At 39.6% G+C, this 17040-nt stretch overlaps 1 protein-coding gene across 2 annotated transcripts in view; it reads left to right on the forward strand.

Moving 5' to 3' along the window:
- HSDL2 (hydroxysteroid dehydrogenase like 2) overlaps nucleotides 1-17040 on the forward strand; it is a 124583-nt gene that overhangs the window by 66544 nt on the left and 40999 nt on the right. Inside the window, exons 6-8 of one of the 2 annotated variants that reach the window (XM_079928034.1) lie at nucleotides 1569-1672; nucleotides 2676-2774; nucleotides 5627-5722. In XM_079928034.1, the coding sequence (XP_079784160.1) occupies nucleotides 1569-1672; nucleotides 2676-2774; nucleotides 5627-5722 (299 nt within the window). The remainder of the gene's footprint in view (nucleotides 1-1568; nucleotides 1673-2675; nucleotides 2775-5626; nucleotides 5723-17040) is intronic. The other variant, XM_079928035.1, reaches the window with a different exon arrangement.

Genomic DNA, 17040 nt, shown 5'->3' on the forward strand with positions numbered 1-17040 from the left:
TATCATGTTAAATGCTTATAGAAATTCAGTAATAAGGCTCAACTGTATTTCTGAACCGTTGCTCTTTCTTATACCCAGCTCACTTTATTCATTTACTCAAATGCCCTATAGGCCTTGGAGCTTACAACCCTGATTAAGTAAAATAATTCATGTGAAGGTAATAACTAATAAGTGCAGTGCCTAGCATACAGTAAGTTTCTAGTAAACTTAGCTCTTTTATTAAGCTCAAGGTATTAGTATCTAAGCGTGGTGCTAAGAATTTTCAATATAATGTGTAAGATAGGGCATGTTGCCGTGGAAAAGGTACCTGATTAGGGTTAGTAACGCTGAGGGTTAGGCAAGCAAAGTGCAGGTGGAAAGGTTTTGTCTAATATATTAGAGAAGCTCATGTTTGTAATGTAAATGAAATGAACTCCTTCCCTTGAGTGTGAAATATGGTCTTATTGCTTGGAATAGGTTGTTTCCTGTTGATGCTTTGACGTGCAGCTTCACTGTTCTAATGACAAACAGCTGTAATATTGTTTGCCCTTCTCTACCTGACCCCGATAAGAGTGAAGCACCTTTGTAATAGAAAAACAATATGTACAAAAACCCTTTAGTGATATTGATTGTATTTGGTTTATAAACTTAAAAAGACATTGCAAAAAAAAAAAAGACATTGTAGATGGTAACAAGAATATTGTACATTGGTAATAAAGGAACAGACTTAAGAAGAATGGACTAGTTTCAAGTCCTAGAAGTCATTGAATGTGAAATAAAACTAAAAACTAAAATTATTAAGCTACAATATGTTATTAAGCTATATACTATAGCTTAATAATTAAACATTTCCTAATATTGGACCTGTGTCTTTTGTAAAATAATCTACCTTTTTGAAAGGGTTTAAAAAACAAACAACTAAATATTGCCTGCAAAGGAACATTGCATTGCATATTGGTACAAATTAAATTTGGTTATGTATTGGGAGTTCATGTATTAAATTACAGTTCCAGTGTGGTAGGAATACTATACCTACTAAGATGAAAAAAATCAGAATATGTAATACTAATAATAGCAGTTGTTTATTTCATGTTTAATATATGCACTGTTCTAAGTATCTCATATGTATCATCTCATTTTAATCCCTTGGTCAATCCTAGATAGTAGCAGGTATTACCAACATTTACAAGTGAGAAAACTAAGAATTAGAATACTATATATTTTGCCCCAGATTACACAATGAAGGGCAGAAGGAGGATTTGAACCTAGGTCTGTCTGACTTGGAAGGATGTAGTTGAAGATAATCTAAGTTGGATTTAAGTCTATTGTGCCACGGAATTGATTATTTTCATCAAGCAGATCATATTGTCAGGCCATTATGCATAGCTTCAAAGGATGAATATTAGTTGCTTTTCCTATCTGCATTCCAGGTAAGTGGGGGAACAACAACAAAGAAAACCAACAGAAGTACCCTGCCGGTTATTGAACAAGTTCAGTTGCTCTGTAGAAGTAGTTTAAAATATAACTTAAGAAAGTAATGAAGCTGTTAGAAAGCTAGTAACTTGACTTGTGTTTTCTTTTGCTTTCAGATCTAAAGCATGCATTCCTTATTTGAAAAAGAGTAAAATTGCTCATATCCTCAATCTCAGCCCACCGCTGAACCTAAATCCACTGTGGTTCAAACAGCACTGTGGTAGGTGGTAGGATGAGGGGATGGCTTGTTTAGTCAATTTGTTTTGTATTAAACCAGTATATCTATGATGTAATCACAATTTGTACATAGCGTTCAACATTAAATTTTCTATGCAGAAATTGATAGCATTTTGTAAGTAGATTCTTAATCTTTTATCTTTAATTTAAAAAATTGAGGTATAATTTACATTAAATAAAATGCACAGATGTTAGTGGTTCAGTCTGATGAGTTTTGACAAACGTATATACCTGTATAACCAGTAATCAAATGGAGATATGGATATCCCTGTCCTAGAAAGCTCTCTCAAGTCCCAGTGGGTGTGTTTTATTGTATGTAACTTATTCTTCAGTAAAGTTGGTGAAAACGATCCATGGAATACTTTACCTTTCACAGAAAACTAGTGATTTAAGGTGAGTTTGCTAAATAACAAGATTTATGTATAGGTGCCTCCTTTGAAATAGTTGTGTCAGATACTTATCCTTATTTCAACGTAATTCAGTAAAATTTGGAAAGGAAGGCAGTTGAAGTAGGAACCCATAGAACAAAACCAAAAGGAGTTTTGTTTTAATAGACTAGGTTAAATGAATTTGCAACCTTTTGTTTATGTTTTACTAGTAGTAGTTTTCCTTTAAATGGTCACTTTCATTTTTTTAAAAAAGAAAAGGAAAAAAACCAGATTAAGAAACAATAATGTAACTTACTCCCATAATATTAAGAGAAGTGAAAGTTTATTACCGTCTTTTTTTCTTTGAATCTAATATTAGGATGGAAGTATGTAAAAGTGGTTCATCCCTGATATATATAAAAACCATTTCCATAAAACTACAGTTACTTCTTTAAAAACTGTTCTTTTAAAAATAGTAAATTAAAATTATGTTTTGTATTATTATTAAATAATTCTGAAAAAAATATATCGAGGAAGGAATAGTAATAGAAAGAAATTGGTTATTTAAATTCACAGATTAATTTCTTTCTTAATTAAATTCTTGGTGGTTTCTTTCAGCTTACACCATCGCTAAGTATGGTATGTCTATGTGTGTGCTTGGAATGGCAGAAGAATTTAAAGGTGAAATTGCAGTCAATGCATTGTGGCCTAAAACAGGTATGTACTTACAAAAAATCCATTTATTGGATTCTCATTTATTGTCTTTGACCCTCTTTGCTGGGTGGGGTGGGGTGCGAGTGAGTAGACTGTCAAAGGTAACCTCAGTCTGTCTGTTGGGAAAAAAGTTCAACTTTTTATTGTGCATAAAAGGCGCTTTTCAGTCACCTTCTAGCTTTGACTTGATCTGCATGACTACATGATTGCTGTACTAGAAACATTGAACCCAGGAACACTTGAAGAGTCTCATTAAAGCCAACAGGAAGCCATCTGCGTTTCCCTAACCTTTTTTCCATCACTATCTTTCGTACCTCAGAAAATTCTATAGAGTCTCATACTTTTGTTTTCTCCTCACACATCCTAGCAAATGCTTCTTTACTTTCTGGTATTCTTACTACTTTGTCTTTTTCCTTTATGAAAAACCAACTTTTCTGTACTTTCACATGAGTTCTGAGTCCACAGAGTGCCTAGATCCCCTTTAGGTGACAGAATAACCTGCATATGGCTGGGTATGCAGCTTTAGAGTTAAGTGTATGATGGAAGCTGATGGGTGCAGGCTAGGGAATATGTTGTACAAACATGAGGGAAAGTCAGTAAAAATGACAGAAAGGGAAAGCTTGTCCTTGTGGGTTCTTATTCTCCACTTATCTATCAAAACAGCTTAAAGGAAGTAAAAGAAAAGACAAACTATATCTATTATATGTTTTTTCATATATTTAATAGATAATGCCTGTGAAAAACCTTAACTACTTTCCTCTTAAATCTAAATGACAATCCTACCCCACAAAAGTATGATAAAGGGAAAATGTAGTGGGAATCACTGTTTCATTTTATGTATTTAACAGAACCTTTGTTGCACTAACATCAGTACTCCAACATGTAAATTAGTGTGACCCCTTTCCAAGGAAACTCCTTAGGGGTCAAACTGGTGTGTCTCCTCCTAGGACAGTGCCCTCCATTCAGTGGTCACTTAGGTGTTTTTTGAATGAATGATAATTTTGGATTCCCTTTGAAAGTATCTTCATATTCTTCATTATATTCCTTGAAACATACAGATTGCAGACTGGAATCTTTTCACTTATTTGAGGGTACAGGGGGTTTCTGAGAAGGTGACTGTTGAAACTTATGGCCTTGCTGTCCACCCTTTCCAATGACCAGGCAACTCCCCGGAGTGGAGCAGGTTGTTGGGGTGGCAGGCAGGCAGGACATGGAAGGAATGAGCAAGACATTGATTCTGTAAGAGGAGTAACTGAGAAGCTTGAAGGAGGTTATTGCCCTCTGGGCCAGAGGACAGAATGGGGCCAATAGAGAGCATTGGAGGGAGAATTAATACTCAGAAGTTCCTGGAGAGAGCTCAGCCCATGGAGGATCTGAGGCCCTCACCTGGGTGATTCAACAGGTGAGAGAAGTATTTCCTACCCTTAAGGCTGAACAGTGAGGAGACCAGGGAGAATTCTCCTTTAGGCCTCCAAATGGATTCAGTAACTGGTACATCTGCTGTATTACCCACCCGTGGGGCAGAGACCGCTCCACTTGCCCCTGCTGCCAAGGTTGCCGTTGTTTAAGTTATCTAAGGGTGAATAGAGCAGTGAAAAGACAAAAAGTGCAGTGCAGCTAAGGTGATCCAATATCCAGACACAGGAAGAATCAACAAACACTGCTGTCTGTTAGAAGAACACTTAATTCAGTATTTTTGCAAGTTATGATAGCTCTAGAGGTACTCTTGAACAGAACTGCCACATATAGCAGTGTGAACTGTACCCAGAGTTGTAGCTTAGAAACAAATGATGGATTTCTTTTTCTTCCCATCTGCTGTATACTAGGTGAGGAGATTTCCTCAGCTCCAGGCAGTAGTGAAAGACCTAATGGTCTATGGTATTGAAGCTGGGAGAACAAGGGGCTGTGGGTGAGAATTTATGGAGCCCTGGGATATGTTGCTAATGCAACTCTTAGGAAAATTTAGCCGTTGCAACCAGCTCTCTAGCCACTATCTTTCTTTTCTCATAAGAACTCCAGGAATTAAAAAAAAATTTTAAATGAAATATAGTTGATGTACAATATTATGTTAGTTGCAGGTGTACTGCATAGTGATTTGACATTTGCATACATTGTGAAATGCTCACCACGATAAGTCTAGTAACCATCTGTCTCCATACAAAGTTATTACAGTATTAGTGACCATATTCCTTATGCTGCATATTACATTCCTGTGGCTTATTTATTTTATAACTGGAGGTTGTACCTCTTAATCCCTTTCACGTATTTTTCCCCACCCTTCACCCCACTCTCCTTTGGCAACCACCTGTTTGTTCTCTGTATCTATCAGTCTGTTTTCATTTTGTTTTGTTTGTTTATTTTGTTTTTCAGATTCCACATATAAGTGAGATCATATGATATTTGTCTTTGTCTGACATTTCACTTAGCATAATACTCTCTAGATCCATCCATGTCACAAATGGCAAGATTTAATTTATTTAATGGCTGAGTAATGTTCCATTGTGTGTGTGTGTGTGTGTGTGTATCACCACATCTTCTTTATCCATTTATCCATCAATGGACATTTAGGTTGCTTCCATATCTGGGTTATTGTCAATAATGCTGCAGTGAACATTGGTGTGCATATATATTTTTGAATTAGTGTTTTTGTTTTCTTTGGGTAAATACCCAGAAGTGAAATTACTGGATCATATGGTAGTTCTATTTTTAATTTTTTAAGGAGGAATCAATTTTTTAAAATTCCATCTGAAGTTTGACTAAGATTCTTTATGCCCTGACCTACTGTGGGATCAGAACCATGATTTATTGCTTCTTCGTTTCCCTTATGTTACTGTAGCAGACAGAATTCTTTTAAGATTTTCTGGAGAGTGATATTCATTGCAGTGAGGCAAAGATGAGAGTGAAAAAACTGCTTCTACAATACTTTTCAAACTACATGTCAAGACTCATTGGTGAGTCATGAAATCAATTTAGTGAGGCATGAAATCAATTTAGTGGATTGTGAAATCTACTAGGTAGCAGCCAGAATTCTGTTGTTGTTTCATTTTATTTCTAATTGAATAAAATAGAAAATATTAGAGAGCATTGCATATAGTAAGAGTCAATGTTGTTTCATAAACTTTTTTCATGTATAAATGTCATATATAAGTGAAATAGGTATATGTTTGTGAGTGTATATGTGTAGGTATTATGTGTTTTTAGTCATGCTGATAAAAAGTGTTACTTGTGAATCGCAGTAAAAAAGTTTAAAAGCTCACACTTTATTGTGCCTCTTTGTTTTCAACTTCTTTTCCTTCTCTCATCCTTTCTCAACCTCCTCCCCCTGCCTTAATCATTGCTGTTACCAGAGTTGATAGATAGTGAGAGTCAGGCAGTTAGAAAGGGAGGTCTCTGAGATAAAGTCTGAGCATAGTGTTTCCCTCTTGGTACCTCTATTATGTTACTTGACGCTTTATATTCATTCATCTTCCAAACATTTTTATATGCCAGGCACAGTTCTCTGTGCTATTTATTCATTATGTACTCAACAGATAATTTATTAAGTATCTACTATGCACAAGGTACCTGGGGGTACGAAGATGAATGTGATGCAGTCCTTACCTTCAGAGAGTTTACCTCTCAATGCGAGAGATGAAAGAGTTTGTTGCCATCATTTACACTTTGTCCTTCTTTCCTTGCCTCCACTCCTCTAATCTTTAGGTCTTTGGGATTCTGGGGTAACAAAGTGAGAAGAAGCCTAGTCTAACGCTAAAAATTTGAGATTTTATTCACCGGCAAATATTTGCTGGACACCTATTATGTGCTAAGCTCTGTTCTAGTTGCTTAAGGTACATCAGAGAACAAACTGGACAAGAATATGTGCCATTATGGAACTTATAGTATAATTGGGAGAGACACAACAGACATTTAACATAATGAATAACAAACTATGTAATATGCTAGAAGGTGATAATGCTATGGAAAAAGTAGAAGAAGGTAAGGGAGATTAGAAGGCTCAGGTGTTAGGGAGGATAAGTTGCAATTTTAAATAGGGTAGAAAGGTTTAGCCTTTTTTTTTTTTTTTTTTTTTTTTCCGGTACATGGGCCTTTCACTGTTGTGGCCTCTCCTGCTGCGGAGCACAGACTTCAGACGCACAGGCTCAGCGGCCATGGCTCACAGGCCCAGCCGGTCCGCGGCATGTGGGATCCTCCCGGACCGGGGCACGAACCCGTGTCCCCTGCATTGGCAGGCAGACTCTCAACCACTGCGCCACCAGGGAAGCCCGGTTTAGCCTTTTTGAGGTGACATTTGAGTGTAGAAGTCTTCAAGTAAGGAGGTGATGGAGTTCACCTTGGGGGTGTGTTAGTCAATGGGGTATTTGAGGGAAAAGCATTGAAGACAGAAGACATAGGCCCTTGAAAGGTCCTCTGAGGTGAGCCTGCTTGGCAATGATGAAAGAGCAGGCAGAAGGCCAGTGTGGCTGGAGTGAGGGGAGAGTGGTAGGAAGTGAGGAGATGATGCTTATGAGGAAATGGTCAGATGTTGTAAGGTTCTTGCCAAGACTTGGGTTTTTACTCTATGAGTGAAATGAGGAGCTTTTGCAAGGTTTTGAGCAGAGGAGGGGCCTGATTCTTTTAAATTTGTAAAAGAATCTCTCTGGCTGCTCTGCTGAGAATAGATTCTCATAGGGCAAAAGGAGAAATAGGGAGACCAGTTTGGAGGCTATTGGAGTAACCTAGGCACAGATATTAGTAGCTGTGACCAGGGTGATAGCAGAGGCAGAGAGTGGTCAGATTCTGATATTCTTTGCAGTTAGTACCAACAAGATGTGCTGATGGATTAGATATAGGATATAAGACAAAAAGAAGAGCCAAGGATGACTCCAAAATTACTTTGGCTTTAGTAACTGGAATAATGGAGTTGCCATCAACTGAGATGCGGGAATGCTACAGACAAGGGAGGTTGGGGAACAAATTCAGTTTGGGGCATTGTGATTGAGCATCCAAGTGGAGATGGTCAGTAAGCACTTGGGTTTGGAAGTCTGGGGGTCATGAGGGAGGTCCAGGCTGGAGATGGAATTTGTGGATTTTCAGCATATAGATGGCATATAGAGTCACAAGGCTAGATGATGTCAGCTAGAGAGTGAATAGAAGAAGAGAAAGTATCATTGGCAATTGCAATGTTAAGAGGTTGGGAAGAAGAGGAAAAAATCCACATAGGAGAGTAAGGTAGGAAGAAAATCAAAGAGTGTGATGTCCTGAAAGCCAATTGGAGAAAGTGTTTCAAGGAAGAAGAGGAGTGATCAGTTGTGTCAAATGCTGCTCATAGCTCTTACAAGATGGGGACTGACCACTAGATTTAGTAATCTGGACATCTCCTTCATAGCACTTATAACATTTGAAATTAAATTGCTGATTTTATAACTATAATTATTTAATGTCTTCTTTTGGGGGGCTGTGTCGGGTCTTCATTGCGGCATGCAGGATCTTCACTGCGGCATACTGGATCTTCGTTGAGGCATGCGGGATCTTCGTTGAGGCATGAGGGATCTTTCGTTGCGGTGCGTGGGCTTCTCTCTAGTTGCGGCGTGCGGGCTTCTCTCTAGCTGCGGCGTGCGGGCTTCTCTCTAGCTGTGGCGTGTGGGTTTTCTCTCTCTGGTTGTGGTGCGGGCTCCGTAGCGTGTGGGCCCTGTAGTTTGTGGCATGCAGGCTCTTTTGTTGAGGCGCATGAGCTCAGTAGTTGTGGTGTGTGGGCCTAGTTGCCCACATGTGGGCACACATGTGGGATCTTATTTCCCTGACCAGGGATCGAACCCGCGTCCCCTGCATTGGAAGGCAGATTCTTCAGCACTGGACCACCAGGGAAGTCCCTGTTTAATGTCTTTCTTGCTAGAAAAGCTTCTTGAAGGTAGAGACAGTATCTGTTTTGTTCATTTTATTATAGTCATTGTAGACATTAAATAAGTATTTTATGAATGAATGAAAGTGCAGTATGATTTCCTTCTACCTAGGTCCAAGATAGGCATTCTGAACAAAGCTTATATAAGGAAGGGGGAGAACGTTGTATGACAGGGAACGTGGAGGACAGTATCAGGATTGGAAGAAGAAATCAGCTCACTGCTGAGACTTTGCTTTAGCTTAGAGATGTTCATTTTAGATTGACTAGACATCTTGGAACCATTGGTATCATTTGGGTCCTAGATTTGTATAGCATAGTGAATTCAGTTGACGGTCATGTTCCATATGATACACGGCATAAAGAATTATGTACGGGATACTTTTAAAACGTAACAAGAGGGCCATGTATTTCAGATGAAAGGTTAGGAAAGGTTGTTTTCTAATGGAACAATTGAAATGAGACCACAAGAGAATATTGGAGTTAGCAAGAAGGAGACTGGGCAAGGCATTCCTGGCGGAGCGAACAAAAAAGGCTTTAGTATGGGACAATACCATGTGTTTGGTGGAACTACAAGGGGTTTAATATACTGTACCCATGATGGGGTGTGGGCTATTTATTTCCCTCTGAACTTGAGCATCTGCAAATGGGTTCATATTGGCCTGAATGTTGGGGGGGTGGGTATGAGGTTGTGGGGAAGATGGACAAACTAAGGCCAAGGGGCTTGATTGCCGAGTTTGGGAGCTTGAATTTATTCAGCGGAGAGCCACTTTAGAATTTTAGAAGCAGGAGAACAGTAAGAAGAAGAAGGAAAAGAGGAGCGGTGGTTTGTTGATGAGGTTTAGGAAGTTTAATTTGGCATCTGAATATAGGATGACTTGTAAGTTTGTGGAAAGAGGAGGCAGGAAACCTAGCTAGAATATTGCATTATTCATGATGGAGGCAATGAGAATGGATTTGAGAGGGTGTTCATGCTCCTGGCTGTCTGGGAGGCCTCTATTTAAAAAACACATGTCTTCTTTCTGGACTGAGTAGAGTGGTTCTTTCTTTATGCTTGCTGGAACCAGAAGCAATCTCCCAACATTACTGCCCTTCCAGGAAGAGGAGATTTATTGCACTTAATGAAATGAGTACGATGTGACATATATTATCTACAATCAAAACAGTGTCCTGGTCCACACTTTTCGTCCTCCCTGGCTCGGTGTTCCTTCTCTACACTGGCTACGTTACCCCTTCTGGGTCTAGAACTTTCAAGCCAGTGAATTCAACACATCCAGAAAATGGACTAGAAAGCATGCCTTTAGTAGTTCCACAACATGAGGATCTGAGGCACCCGACTATGTCACCTTCAAAACTATAATTTTCTCATTTTACAAAACCCATTTCATAGTTTCTGCTGACGTGGAGGGTGGGGAGGGGAGGAGCGATGAGGGCTGCTATTGAAAATGCCTGCTGTGTCTTGCGTCTGGATTGGTCAGAACAAGTGTGGTAGAAGAGGAAAGTCCACTTTTTTGTTAAAATATTTATTTATTTGGCTGTGTTGGGTCTTAGTAGCTGCACACGGGATCTTCATTACCACGTGCGGGATCCTCATTGCAACATGTGGGGTATTTTTTTAGTTGCGGCATGCGGGACCTTTAGTTGCAGCATGTGGGATCTAGTTCCCTGACCAGGGATTGAACCCAGGCCCCCTGCACTGGGAGTGCGGAGTCTTAGCCACTGGACCACCAGGGAAGTCCCAAAGGTCCACTTTTGGATAGGTTTCACGTGAGCTGGGGTGGGGAGTCTGGAACTGGTGGCTCCTGAACTGGCAATGGCAGTGGAGAGGAAGATAACAAAAGCATCACAGAATAGCTGCAGTCCTCTGTCACCTGGACCACATTACATGTAGACGTGGGAACTCAGCTAACCAGGGAGGTCAAGGTGACAGGGTGGCAGCTGGCCTCTCTTGGTACTAGAAACCAAAACTGGTTTCCGTTTTTCAAGGGACCTACTTACCAACAAGGTTAAGCCGTTTATACCGTATTTCACTGATGCTGAGATGCCCATGTTTTCACATTTTTACATCTTTGATATCAGGTTGCTCTTACAGTTGATGATATATTGTAGTTTAATTGGCAGGGTTTTTTTCCTCATTGGTACACTGTTTTCTTTTTTAATTAATTAATTTATTTAGGCTGCGTTGGATCTTTGTTGCTGTGCGCAGGCTTTCTCTAGTTGTGGTGAGCGGGGGCTACTCTTCATTGCGGTGCACAGGCTTCTCATTGCAGTGGCTTCTCTCGTTGCGGAGCACGGGCTCTACGTGCATGGGTTTCAGTAGTTGCAGCACATGGCCTCAGTAGTTGTGGCTCATGGGCTCTAGAGCGCAGGCTCAGTAGTTATGGGTGCATGGGCTTAGTTGCTCCGTGGCATGTGGGATCTTCCCGGACCAGGGGTCGAAACCATGTCCCCTGCATTGGCAGGTGGATTCTTAACCAGTGTGCCACCAGGGAAGTCCCTGTCAGTGGTACACTTTATAATCAGTGGTATTTTCGGTTCAGTGTGTACATACAAGAATGTACGTGTGGGGGCTTCCCTGCTGGCGCAGTGGTTAGGAATCTGCCTGCCAATGCAGGGGACACGGGTTCGAGCCCTGGTCCAGGAAGATCCCATGTGCCACGGAGCAACTAAACCTGTGCGCCACAACTACTGAGCCTGCACTCTCTAGAGACTGCGAGCCACAACTACTGAGCCCGCATGCTACAAGTACTGAAGCCTGCGCGCCTAGAGCCTGTGCTCCACAGCAAGAGAAGCCACCGCGATGAGAAGCCCGCACACCACAATGAAGAGTAGCCCCATCTTGCCGCAACTAGAGAAAGCCCGCATGCAGCAACAAAGACCCAACACAGACAAAAATAAATAAATAAATAAAATAAATTTATTAAAAAAAAAAGTGTACGTTTGTGTGTGGGTACAGAGAACAGAGTAGCGGGTACCGGAGGGGAAAGGGAGGAGGAGGGTGAAGTAAGTAAAGAGGATCAACTATATGGTGATGAATGGAAAGTAAACTTAATGGTGAGCATACTATAGTGTATACAGAAGTCCAAATAAAATGTTAAACACATGGAACGTCTATAATTTTTTAAAATTTATTTATTTTTATTTTTTGGCTGCGTCTGGTCTTAGATGCGGCATGTGGGATCTTCGTTGAGGCATACGGGATCTTTTTCATTACAGTGGAACACCAGGAAGTCCCGAAACATCTATAATATAATAAACAAATTTATTTAAGGTGTTATGGAAAAACCCGAACGAACCTTTTGGCCAACCCAGTAAATTTTTTAAAAGATATTTTGAAAAGTCTGGGAATGAATGGCAGTAATAGTGGCACAACATTGTGAATGTACTTAATGCCAAAGAACTGTACACTTAAAAATCGTTAATCTGGGACTTCCCTGGTGGTCTAGTGGTAAAGAATCTGCCTTCCAGTGCAGGGGATGCGGGTTCGGTCCCTGCTCAGGAAACTAAGATCCCACATGCCACGGGGCAGCTAAGCCCGTGCGCCACAACTACTGAGCCTGCACGCCTCACCTACAGAGCCCATGCGCTCTGGAGCCTGCGTGCCACAATGAGAGAGAGAAAACCCGCATGCCACAACTAGACAGAAGCCTGCACACCACAAGTAGAGAGAACCCTGCACACAGCAAGTGGAGAGAAGCCCGCACACCGCAACGGAAGATCCCGCGTGCCACAACGAAGATCCAACACAAGCAAAAATTAAAAAAAAAAAAAAATCAATTAAAAACAAAACTCTTGGCTAGTTAAGCCAAATGTTTTAACAAAAAGTTCAACCTGAAAGAAAACCAATAAAATGCACCCAAGTCATCAAAAAGAATGGTTAAAATGTATATACATGTGGTAAAAAATGGTTAAAATACATATTTATCTCCACAATAAAATACTTAAAAAAAGAAAAGCGAAAATTATTTCTTGTGCTTAGAAAACATAAAGAAATTTATTCACATACTTTTCCAAATTTCCAATAAAACAAGCTGTAATCAGGGACTTCCGTGGTAGTCCAGTGGTTAAGACTTTGCCTTCCAATGCAGGGGGTGCAGGTTCAAACCCTGGTGGGGGAGCTAAGATCCCACATGCCTCATGGCCAAAAAAACAAAACATAAAACAGAAGCAATATTGTAACAAATTCAATGAAGACTTTAAAAAAATGGTCCTCATCAAAAACATCTTTAAAAAAGAAAAGCTGTAATCAGGAGAATCACTCAAAAGGTAACAGATACTTTTCCAATTATTCCTTAATAAGACTTAAGTTTTAGGGCTACTTTTAGGATTCTTGTGATCTGGGGTGTATTACAAATCTTGAATATATATATATTTTTTTGCCAGAAATCATCAGGGAATTTGACTTGATTGATCATGTTGTTAATCTGTTTTTATTGTAAGTCTTATAACCTGTTGGGTTGGCCTGTTCACATCATAGAAACTTTGTTGAGAATAACTGTTTGGCTCATTTCCTGATTTGGGGGGTTTATTTGTGCCTTCTTTGTATCTTCCGTAGAAAGGTCACTAAAGTAAGAGTAGGTTGTCTGGGAATACCATTCCTTGTTCTTACACTGTGTGTGTGTATGGATGCACACACACATACGTGACATGTATATACTTACATGGCATATTCTTAATTAATAATTTTTAAGAATTTGCATGCCATTCATGTAGTCTACAGTGAGACTGGAGTGTGTATGTATACATATAGTCTCATTGTAGACCATACTGAAATATTTACAGAAAAATTCTGCAGTTCATGCGAGTAAGATGATAACTGAACTCAAAACTGTTGGTTAACAAAGTATGCCCATTAGTCACATGGTGGCTAAGAGCCTGGCTCTGGAGTCAAGCAGCCACGTGTTTGAATTCTAGCTCCTGTAACCTTGGACAAGTTACTTAACCCCTCTGTGCCTGAGTACTGTCATCTGTAAAATGAGGATAACAGTACGTACCTCATGGAATTCGTTCAGATAATGTACGTAAAGTATGTAGCAGCATGCCCAGCACAGGACACACATAATAAATGTTAGCTATGTTTTTTGTGTTTTTTTGGCTGGGTTGGGTCTTCATTGCTGCGTGCGGGCTTTCTCTACTTGTGGCGAGCAGGGGCTACTCTTTGTCACGGTGCGTGGGCTTCTCACTGTGGTGGCTTCTCTTGTTGCAGAGCACAAGCTCCAGGTGCACGGGCTTCAGTAGTTGTGGCTCGTGGGCTCTAGAGTGCAGGCTCAGTAGTTGTGGCTCATGGGTGTACTTGCTCAGCAACATATGGGATCTTCCCAGACCAGGTCTCAAACCCATGTTCCCTGCATTGGCAGGCGGATTGTTTTTTTTTTTTTTAAACATCTTTATTGGAGTATAATTGCTTTAAAATGGTGTGTTAGTTTCTGCTTTATAACAAAGTGAATCAGTTATGCATATGTTCCCATATCTCTTCCCTCTTGTGTCTCCCTCCCTCCCACCCTCCCTATCCCACCCCTCTAGGTGGTCACAAACCACCTACCTGATCTCCCTGTGCTATGCGGCTGCTTCCCACTAGCTATCTATTTTACATTTGGTAGTGTATATATGTCCATGCCACTCTCTTAACTTTGTTACAGCTTACCCTTCCCCCTCCCCATATCCTCAAGTCCATTCTCTAGTAGTTCTGCGTCTTTATTCCCGTCTTGCCCCTAGGTTCTTCATGTCCATTTTTTTCTGTGTTTTTAGATTCTATATATATGTGTTAGCATATGGTATTTGTTTTTGTCTTTCTGACTTACTTCACTCTGTATGACAGGCTCTAGGTCCATCCACCTCACTACAAGTATCTCAACTTCGTTTCTTCTTATGGCTGAATAATATTCCATTGTATATATGTGCCACATCTTCTTTATCCATTCATCTGTCAATGGACACTTAGGTTGCTTCCATGTCCTGGCTATTGTAAATAGAGCTGCAATGAACATTTTGGTACATGACTCTTTTTGAATTATGGTTTTCTTGGTATATGCCCAGTAGTGGGATTGCTGGGTCATATGGTAGTTGTATTTTTAGTTTTTTAAAGAACCTTCATACTGTTCTTCATAGTGGCTTTGTCAATTTACATTCCCACCAACAGTGCAAGAGGGTTCCCTTTTCTCCACACCCTCTCCACCATTTATTATTTCTAGATATTTTGATGATGGCCATTCTGACTGGTGTAAGATGATATCTCATTGTAGTTTTGATTTGCATTTCTCTAATGATTAATGATGTTGAGCATTCTTTCATGTGTTTGTTGGCAATCTGTATATCTTCTTTGGAGAAATGTCTATTTAGGTCTTCTGCCCATTTTTGGATTGCATTGTTTGTGTTTTTGTTATTGAGCTGCATGAGCTGCGTGTAAATCTTGGAAATTAATCCTTTTGTCAGTTGCTTCAGAAAGTAGGCATAGAGGGAACTTTCCTCAACATAATAAAGGCCATATATGACAAACCCACATCCAACATCATCCTCAATGGTGAGAAACTGAAACCATTTCCACTAAGATCAGGAACAAGACAAGGTTGCCCACTCTCACCACTATAATTCAGCATAGTTTTGGAAGTTTTAGCCACAGCAATCAGAGAAGAAAAAGAAATAAAAGGAATCCAGATCAGAAAAGAAAAAGTAAAGCTGTCACTGTTTGCAGATGACATGATACTCTATATAGAGAATCCTAAAGATGCTACCAGAAAACTACTAGAGCTAATCAATGAATTTGGTAAAGTAGCAGGATACAAAATTAATGCACAGAAATCTCTGGCATTCTTATACACTAATGATGAAAAATCTGAAAGTGAAATTAAGAAAACACTCCCATTTACCACTGCAACAAAAAGAATAAAATACCTAGGAATAAACCTACCTACGGAGACAAAAGACCTATATGCAGAAAATTATAAGACACTGATGAAAGAAATTAAAGATGACACAAATAGATGGAGAGATATACCGTGTTCTTGGATTGGAAGAATCAACATTGTGAAAATGACTATACTACACAAAGCAATCTACAGATTCAATGCAATTCCTATCAAACTACCAATGGCATTTTTCACAGAACTAGAACAAAAAATTTCACAATTTGTATGGAAACACAAAAGACCCCGAATAGCCAAAGCAATCTTGTGAACGAAAAATGGAGCTGGAAGAATCAGGCTCCCTGACTTCAGACTATACTACAAAGCTACAGTAATCAAGACAGTATGGTACTGGCACAAAAACAGATATATAGATCAATGGAACAGGATAGAAAGCCCAGAGATAAACCCACGCACATATGGTCACCTTATCTTTGATAAAGGAGGCAAGAATATACAGTGGAGAAAGGACAGCCTCTTCAATACGTGGTGCTGGGAAAACTGGACAGGTACATGTAAAAGTATGAAATTAGAACACTCCCTAACACCATACACAAAAATAAGCTCAAAATGGATTAAAGATCTAAATGTAAGGCCAGACACGATCAAACTCTTAGAGGAAAACATAGGCAGAACATTCTATGACATAAATCACAGCAAGATCCTTTTTGACCCACCTCCTAGAGAAATGGAAATAAAAACAAAAATAAAGAAATGGGACCTAATGAAACTTCAAAGCTTTTGCACAGCAAAGGAAACCATAAACAAGACCAAAAGACAACCCTCAGAATGGCAGGTGGATTCTTAACCACTGTGCCACCAGGGAAGTCCCTGCTATTTTTTATTAATAAGCTACCACGTTAAGAGTGAGGCCAGAGCTCTTGTGCTATTGGTAAAGTAAAAAAAATTATTCCTAGTAAAGGAATTTTAGTTACAATATGGAGAAGTACCTTCTATTTCAATGCTATTAGGAAATTCCCCAAGTTAATGTGCACTCTTTGAAAGAGCGATGTGTGCTAGGATGTAATTGCCGTGAATGTAGGGACTTTTTATCTGTTTTGTCCACTCATCTGCTCCAATACCTCCAATAGTGCCTGCCTTTTTTTGTAAGGCTCAATAGCTATTTGCTGAATGAGTGAAAAGGGTCAGTGGCTCTTAAAAGCTATATACTTTTCATCTTGTGGACTGAAATGTGTAAGTTATTCCAGTATGTAATGATTTCAGGATGGTTTAGTAGTGGAATGGAGAGTTTATCTAAATTACTAGAAACTCTGACACCTAAAGTACATTTAAACAAATTGACTTTCATTGCTTTAAATGTAAGCTAAAATACATATGTAAATTGAGTTGTTACTATTTACAACTTTGACAATGTGTAATTAATAAGGTATTAATGGTAGAGTTTCAAGTTACTTCATAAAAAACATGTAATTTAAAAATTAGAGGCTTCCCTGGTGGTGCAGTGGTTAAGAATCTGCCTGCCAGTGCAGGG

Source organism: Stenella coeruleoalba, assembly GCF_951394435.1.
Source record: "Stenella coeruleoalba genome assembly, chromosome: 7".
NCBI lineage: Eukaryota > Metazoa > Chordata > Mammalia > Artiodactyla > Delphinidae > Stenella > Stenella coeruleoalba.